We start from the raw sequence: 8,756 nt of genomic DNA on the forward strand, positions 1-8,756 counted from the left end.
GAAACACTACACTTTGGCCAGGGGTTTAGTAGTGCTTTCTACTTTATGGATGACTATACTGAACTTGCCAGGGTCCTCCTTCCTGGCCTTGTCTGTAAATCTCTCCTGAACCCCATACACACTCTGTAAATAATGCAATTCAAACTTCACACTGCAAACACATCAGCCCCACCCAAAACTATCAAAGACCAGTCAGTCATTAAACACTTTGCTTCAACTCATTAATACAATGTTATTAATGTGCAAACCTATAAACAATATATAGCACATCGATGACATGCCTAAAATTCAGAATTTCATTGGCAGTGAATGGAAAATAATAAATACAATGTATGTTCCTACTTAAGAGAATACTTATATTGTATGAACAGATGCTGTTATTTAACAGTGCAATCATTGTAAAAGTGGATTAAGATTTTCAGTTAAGTATTTAATAATGCCAATTAATAGAAAATAGCTAATAATGTAAAAAGACTTTGATATGATCCATTGTACGTGAGTGAGGAAGCCATTTTGTTTGGCGTGAGTAAGCTGTTTCTTACAACTGAGCTCTTAAAAGAAAGTAAAAAAGTAATTAAAGTATTAAGAAACTATTTCTCCTCATCGACAAATGATTACAGATCAAAAAAACATCTGACATTTTACATGATTTGCTCAATGAAATTCTTTAAAGTAGTGACCAAGCACTCTAAAATGTCGCACTTTTGCAAGACTTCTTGTTACGAATGTTGGTTCTTCAAGTTCCTGCCTTAAACCTTGCCATAGTACCACAACATAATGCAACAAGTGCCTCAAATTCCAGCTGATTTGGCATAGTTCAAAAAAATGCAACATCTTATCATTTGTGTCCATTCACTTAAAGAAAATTCACAAAATGAAAATTTACCACCTCAAAAAATATATAATAATGAATGAATGAAGAATACGCCACAGATGCTGCATAACTCCTACCACACATCCAAACCTGATCGGAGGTGTCACAAATTCATTAGTTGCTCTTGTTCTTCTTTAAAAAAAAAAAAAACTAAAATAAAAAAAAAAAGCGATGGTCTTGTCCTGTGGTCTCACCAGTTGTCCTTGGCTCTAACAGAAATGGGGCCGTGAAGGAGAAGTTCTCCTATTTAACCCCGTCTTCCCCCACGTGGTCCACACCACAGGAAGAGGTCTAACAGTCGTAGTCTCATCCCCTCTCTTCTCACCAACATCTTACTGCTCGTACTCTCACTTGCGCTTTCAGATGCACTCCCCTGACTTCTTTGTCTCAGACACATAGATTAACATGCTGGAGTTAAAAAAAAAAAATACTAAGAACTCCAGAGGAGTATTGTTTCGATCAGAGTTTCTGTGCACAGTTGTGATACTATTTCACTATGTTCAACCACTGAGACCAAGCAGGCCCATTTCAGCAACTCTCCTTCAATTTGCAACCTTTTGTCTTAGATACTGAGAAGAATGAATGCTCCGATTATCATTATTTTTGTCAGGTTGAATTATTTCTCTCCCAGGTATTTATCCACTCTCCTGATGTCCTGCGTAAAATTCCCTTATTAACATGTCCTCCCTCTAACTCCACACCCAAATTGCATCCTATCTGAACTTATTGACCTGTATTGCTTTGCCGTCCCCAAGATCACATGACCAAGCATCTCCATTTCCCAATGTACAATATTGAGGATAGTTGCAACACAACGGCTGTAAAAGTACTGCAGACGTGCACTTGTGTGAGGCATTATTGCTTCTGTATGGAATGAGCAGTGAGGTGGTAAGTAGACAAGGAAGAGGGCAGTAACTGGTAAGGCCTTGAGGTCCTATAGTCAGAGGGTCCTTCTATAAGTGCAAAATCAATGTACCTGACAAATTAATAAAACTGCAAGGAGTTATTTGAACTGATAATGCCTTTGCTGGTAGTCAACAGCACACAGCTTATTTCCTGTGTGTGTGGTTGACAGAAGTGGTTCAGATTGAACTCGATGTTCTTTTTTCATAAATTAGCATTTTTCTTTTTTTGTCCCTTTTACTTGTTCCTTTTCAGGCCATAACAGTGTCTTCCTGGAACATTCACTCCTAGCCATGCTGATGTGTTGAAACCATTCCCATCATTTGCAGGTAAGGTACTGACTACAGGTAAGGTGCTAAAAACACGCCTTCAGATATTTCCCAGCTTGGATCTGCACTGTCCCTATCAGTCAATGCCTCGCCATGTACCGATAACCTCTTGTATGTACTGTACTGTAGATACCCGATGGCTCCGTTAGAGACAGCTAGAGGAGAACGCTGTCTTTTTAGCCACAGGCCGCAAAGGGAGCCATTTTCTCGCATTGTCTCAGCAGAAAGAGAGTGGCGGAGGGAGAGGAAGTGGGGGAAGGGTGCAGCTGAAAGTGCACTGATCTGAGGAGAGTAGGGACTTCACACATCTCTTTTTTTCCCTCCCCAGGTTTGCATCTGCCATAGAGGCACACTTACAGGAACTTTCACTATCGCAGTGACAGTGCGGTGTCTGCCATCTTGTTCATTTACACAGGTTCCACACTGTTGCTAATGCACTTAATTCATTCATTATAAGAATGTTATGCACTCAAAAGTCATTCTAATAATATGAAACACTCCAAATTTATGTTCAACACTTCAAATTTCTTTCAATTAATGCTGAACGATATCTTGCATCATATTCTCACAGGTATGTTTTTTTTCACGTGTTGCAGGGGCCACGTTGTTATTTGAATACACAGCAAAGTTTCAATTCCCCATCAAGTGTGTGAACTCGAAACATCAGCCAACGCGTGAGTGCCCGTAACCGTGAGAACGTGTGAGTGACGGCACAGGACAGTAGGAGGGGCCTGCGATGTGGGAGGTTATCTGAGCGTGCTGAGAGAGGGAAAGGGGAAAAAAAGGTGCGGGGAACAAGTGTGCCATGGACTGAGGGCTGCTAAGGTTTCAGTATTACTCGCCACGCCACTCCTACTCTCCACCCACAAGGCTGGGGCCTCCGCCTGGTTCAGATATGCGTAGTGTCAGTTAAGGCACAGAGCCTGGTGGAAAATGAGTGACCCCTAACTGGCAGGTTACACATAGGCTACAACAGGCAAATACTAGGTGCCGTCCCTCCGCTGTGTAGAAACAGAAATGCTGATTATCAAGAGTTGTTATTGCAAGATTTCTTTCCTCAAATACGGGAAGACCAGAGGGTTTATGTTCAAATTATCATGTAGTGTTTATAGCTTGGCCTTTTGCTTTAGAAAGGCACGTACAGGATGAGGCCCTGGTGTAGTGTAGTGGGCCCACAGCAGAGGACTCATAACAGCACGAGAGTACAGAGGTTAAAAACAATTATTCCAGTTCACATGAGACAGAATTATGAACTCGAGTGGAAAGAGAAGGAGTCACAGAAAGTGTACCCCAGGTTAGAGACCTGTGTGGCGTTTTAGGCCACTACTCAGTGAAACCGTATGTAGATCCTACAAAAATCACACTTTCCTATGTTTGAGTTTACTTGCAGAGGTTTGTATGCCTTTGAAGAGATGGTCTATGACTGAAAGCCAGAATAAATTAAAAGATAATTTTGCACAGATCTAAGTGTGCGGATTTTTCATCCTGTGCTTGCCTGTTGACCTTAAATTCCAGCACCTCAACCACCAGATGATCGGTGTTTTTTGTCTCTAGAGGTTTGTGTGTAACATCAGTGTAGCCTATGATGACTAGTACTTTTTTTAAATCATTTTTAGGTTATAAAGGTGGTTTTACCTTTGCTTTTACAAGAGTTCTATCTAAAACTGGGCTCTAACTAGCTAATTGCATACAGTACATAAAACACTATCTGCAGAACTGTTGTCTTTGATAAATGCTAGCTAACTTTCTAACTGATGTATTTAGCTACATTGTGGTGTAAAAGCTGATCTTTCACTTTTGCGCTTTGTCTTTTACCCCACACTACTACATAGTACTCACTGTCCCGGCTGTGTTGGACTCAAAAACCACATAACTGCAGTGTATGTCCATACTGCACTAAGGCCCACCAGTGATTACATTAAATCGAGTTATTGTAATTTGCAAAAGGTTGAGCTTACTATGTATTGATCCATAAAGCCTAGACCTCAGTGAAGCCATAGTGTCTATCCAGATATACCTTATCTGGGCCGACAGCCATTTCCCCTCCCAGCCTCTCTCTCTCTCTCTCTCTCTCTCTCTCTCTCTCACTCACTCACTCACTCACTCACTCACTCACTCACTCACTCACTCACTCACTCACTCACTCACTCACTCACTCACTCACTCACTCACTCACTCACTCACTCACTCACTCACTCACTCACAAAGCACACAAGTTTTAAACCTGTCTCTGTGTCAGATAGTGTGTGTCACAATGCCTAGCAAATGGAAACACCAGTGATAGACAGGTTTTCTCTTTCACACAGCACAGTTGAAGAATATTATAATTTTCTGCTCTATAAGATATTGGATGTAAGTCATGTATGAAGAATTATGAGCAACACTTTGTGTGTGTGTGTGTACTCCTGTGGTGTGTGCTCCTGTCCCTGAGTATCTTCATTCCTACAAGAAATATTCTTCTTAGTCCCTAAAGTTGTAGCAAGTGCTCAACAAAAACACCTCAAAATCTCCCTAAAAATCCTTACCAGCAATGTGCAAGTAGAATGAATGAATATACATATCTGGCGTTACCACACATGAAATGGTCCAGTCAACAGACATGTCCAAATATGGACAAAACAGTCAGCCAATGAAAAGTACTCTTGCAGTCGTCAGTCGTGGCTATGAAGCGAACTTGCTGGCGAATGGCGGCAGTCTGAAAGCCTTTGGTGACATCAGGAAGGTGGGGCTTACAAAGCCCTGTGGTTAGGGACCTTCTGCACCAAGTCACATATAGAGCTGCTAGCCTAGTTTTGGTATTAGTCAGTTGAGGATGTGAGCATTTTCAGACTTAAATGGAAATGGCAAAAGAGAAGAAGCCGTTTGTGATCAACATCACACTTGGGTATTTTCAACTGGTGGTTGTGAACTACAGTTGGGGTGGTAAATTTCCTCAGCATATGTACACATGACTGAAAAACAAAGAATATGTAACTTAGAAGACATGACAGTCACCAGTTAACCTCAGGAGGAACTGGAGATGGTGATGACACTCCAGACTTACCTCATGTGTGGAAGACCTGGGGAAGTCAGCCCCAGGGGTGTTTTAAAACAGGAAGGAGGAACACATACACAGATATAAATACAGAGGAACAGGCATGTGTCTCCTCTCAGAGTCAACGACCCATGAGAAATGCTCAACGGCCATTTATTTCCCCAATAAGAAATAGGCAATAATGTCTAACACTCTAGATCGAAATGTCATTATCAAAGAGCAGTACGCAGACAATTACAAGTAGGTCTTTTCTGTAGCTACGATGTAGGCCAAGCTTGTATGAGATAGGGCTTTCCTTTTCCTGTTTTGATGTCACTGTGAATGTCACTGTGAATACTGTGCTTAAGGTTATTCTTCACTACACGAGTTGTAACTGCCAAGCCTACAGAGTAGGGTCACTATACTGTATGTGATCAAGGTAACCAGCATGTCTAACTCAGATAATCTATTCCAAAATATTCCACTAACACAATTTGGAGATGCTATTCAATTTAATTTATGATTTAGGTAAATGTGATCTCCTAGACCCAGAATCTGCTAATTCTCTTCATTGAAAAGAGGAAAATATTTATTAGTCAGAAAATATGCTCTCAAACTTTATTTTATTCAACATGTTCAGTGTAGTCATACATAAAAGTTCAACTGCCTGTGGTTTGAGAGTGAGGAACTGAAAATGCAAGGTGTCCACTCACTGAATAGTTTAGTATAAAATGGAATAAAATGCCCCAAAATATGCTTCACACCAATAGCATCTAAATATTGCCCTAGTGGGGAAAGAGTGTGGTGGAGAATGGGTCTTTTACTGTATACCACTACATGCCACTCATAGAAACCTACACACTGATGCAGTCCATGACAGCAGGTGCTGCAGTTGCAGCCACACATAACAAAATAGTACAAAACAACAGGACAGACAACATCTCTGACATACAACATGTAAACACAGGGCCTCTGTGTATGTGCTGCATGTTCTATGTTATCTATTATGGAATATTACACAAAAATAAGCAACGCACTATCTGTTGAAATTATTACAGGTCATATGTTCTTTCTGAGGTGGCACTATAGGTGGACAAGCCTATAACTGAAGGTGCGCCTCTGTATAGACAAAATGATGCAAAAGGCGAGAGTCTGTAGAACATTTTTTGCTTGTCTTTTTTTTTTAAATATAAAAACAAAAAAAACAACTGTTTCACAGAGCACAGGCTTTCATGCATTATGTCTCATTGTTTTTTTTTTTGTTTTGTTTTTTGGTGGGTGGGTGTATTAAAGTGATTTTTTGTTGAAATGGCACCAGATATTCTTAGCACACACAGGATGTTTGTCTTGCTCCGAGGCCCATGTATACTATGAAATTCATCTCATGAGCAAACATGGTTAAAGTACATTTAGCCGTTTTTTGTAAACAGAGAACAAAACGGACTAAACTTCACACATCAAAACCTACGAAGAAACATTCATTATGAATGTTTGTTGGCCAGCTTTGTATCTCCACACCTGTGTAAGTCACTACTCTTATCAGTGAAACTTTAAAGAAATATCTTGTTTTTGACTTTTATGATTTAAGTTTGACATTAGAACCTCAAATATTTTATTGCATTCCCCAGTAAACAAGTTTGCAAATAAATGTAAACCAATAGCTCCACCTGGAAAACATTTTGACTATTTTTCAGATACAATAAGTTAAAGATTTAGCAAACACAACTCAAAATGCCTGTGATGCACTGTGACGGGTAACTAATTTCTCTAAGTTTCATTAGCTGTACTTTTGTAAAAGGCTTAATTTTGTAAGTAAAATAAATCTTTGTTACCCAAATGCACCTTGCACGACGATGATCAGTTCCATCTCATTTTCAGTTTGAGCAACAACGCCACCCTGTGCTGAAGTTTGACTATGCTTCAAGGGATTATGAATGTAGCGCAGGTTACAGCCAACAACGTTTTCCTCCATTCATACTTGAAGTAAACCTCTGATGTTATCACATAACTAAACCATGACAACTGTGAATACCGTATTAGTTAGTTGCCACAATGCTTGTATCAACTGAAGTCAAATATTCTACTTAATCTAAATATTCTGTCACCCATACACTATTCCATTTTCATTCAGTTCCCATTTTACTTGGGTAATCTAATTAGAAAGGAAAGGTATCTAGACAACAGCAGAGTGGTTTTAGAAAGTAACTAGAGGCTCGCTGAGACAATGTATATTTGGTAGACAAGTTCTTGACAAGTCCTTAAGAACCTGAATATAAAAAAACTTTTTCACCACTCAGAAGTTACGTTGGTATCTTTATTTACCTGGCCCTTTTGGTCTTACATCAACACTTCAATTAACTATACAATACATTCATTCCATTCTCACAAAAAAAATCACTCATAATATTAAAATGATTTTAAAAAAAGCATGGCAATTCTGGTCCCAGTCAAGCTACATTATACAATTTATGGAGTTGTTTATGTCTTCACAGATGTGTCTCTGGACTTGTAGATCACTCCTCTGCTTTTCAGCTCTCTTACCACTCCTGAAAAATAAAGAAAACAAAGAAGCATGCTGTCAGAAACCAAGACAAATAATTTCGAAACAGGGTACTGGTTGGTATGGGTTTGTACACACCTGGGGGCAACCGGCCTGTGACTGTTACTGCATAAACTCCTGGCTTAAAGTTACCTGAAAACAGCAATAGAATATTTAGGCCTCACAAGTAAACTTGTTGGTTTCACACACTTGTCATGATCAGAGGTAGACCAACAAGAAACACATGGACACTTACTTATTCTCTGCCATTTGGCAACCCAGCTATCCTCTGGACTCATCATAGCCACCACGCTAAAAGAATGGTATGAAATGGTAAACCTGAATATGAAACACTGAATATGTATGTATTTATTTACAATTCATAATACTGTAAACATATATAGGCTAAACAGAAGTATACGTGGTGAGCCAGGCCAACTTTTTTTTTTTTTTTTTTTTAAAGAATAAAAGGAATTTGTAGATCATGCAAATCATAACCACAAAAGACAGAATATACAGACAGGTGTACGCGGATATAACCTGGCTGCAATAAAATCATATTTAAGGTTAGTTGTATGATCAATGACATTAGTAGCCTACAGCAACCCCAATCTTACCCATCAAACGACGAACTCGTGCACTCATAAACCATCTCACGATTTCCTTTCATTTGTAAATACGATTCGCAATTGTCACAGCCATCGTATTCAAATTGATCTATTGTCTGTAGAAACAGAGAAATACGTAAAAACAAACAACATAAAAAGAAAGCCAGATTTCCATTCATAATATGAGGCTAACTTGCTATAACGTTAATCTAGTTTAAACATTACCTTCACAAGAGAGCACAAAAGGCAAGCCCGCAAATGGCGCAAATCCTTCGGCACAGTGTGTAATGCCATTGAAAATAATTAAAGATATATAATATAAACACAACAACTTAGAAATATAGCGTTTTCAGACAAGTCAACACAGACCCACAACACTGCTTTCCGCAGTCAATCAATGACATCACCAAGATGCGACAAAGCCATTTGCGCTCTTCTTCGTCTGTGGGTCTTACTGGCAGCTTGCAATCTTAGTACCCTACCGCCATCA

At 39.4% G+C, this 8,756-nt stretch overlaps 1 protein-coding gene across 1 annotated transcript; it reads right to left on the reverse strand.

The window, feature by feature from the left end:
* Positions 1–7,419: 7,419 nt before the first annotated feature.
* supt4h1 (SPT4 homolog, DSIF elongation factor subunit) lies at positions 7,420–8,756 on the reverse strand. The gene is made up of 5 exons (XM_048234134.1): positions 8,492–8,756; positions 8,276–8,382; positions 7,915–7,970; positions 7,758–7,811; positions 7,420–7,665 (listed from the first exon to the last, which is right to left on the reverse strand). The coding sequence occupies exons 1-5, from the start codon at positions 8,558–8,560 to the stop codon at positions 7,598–7,600; spliced, it is 354 nt and encodes a 117-aa protein (XP_048090091.1). The 5' UTR covers positions 8,561–8,756; the 3' UTR covers positions 7,420–7,597.

The sequence above is a fragment of the Alosa alosa genome, chromosome 2, assembly GCF_017589495.1.
Source record: "Alosa alosa isolate M-15738 ecotype Scorff River chromosome 2, AALO_Geno_1.1, whole genome shotgun sequence".
NCBI classification, from domain to species: Eukaryota; Metazoa; Chordata; class Actinopteri; order Clupeiformes; family Clupeidae; genus Alosa; species Alosa alosa.

What these genes read in the sequence shown, in the direction of transcription:
- supt4h1 (XM_048234134.1), bottom strand. Translation starts at nt 8,560, where the DNA reads ATGGCATTACACACTGTGCCGAAGGATTTGCGCCATTTGCGGGCTTGC. An exon ending in TTTTGTGCTCTCTTGTGAAG is followed by an intron (nt 8,383 to 8,491) that starts GTAATGTTTAAA and finishes CTGTTTCTACAG; the next exon opens with ACAATAGATCAATTTGAATA. An exon ending in TGCCAAATGGCAGAGAATAA is followed by an intron (nt 7,812 to 7,914) that starts GTAAGTGTCCAT and finishes TGCTGTTTTCAG; the next exon opens with GTAACTTTAAGCCAGGAGTT.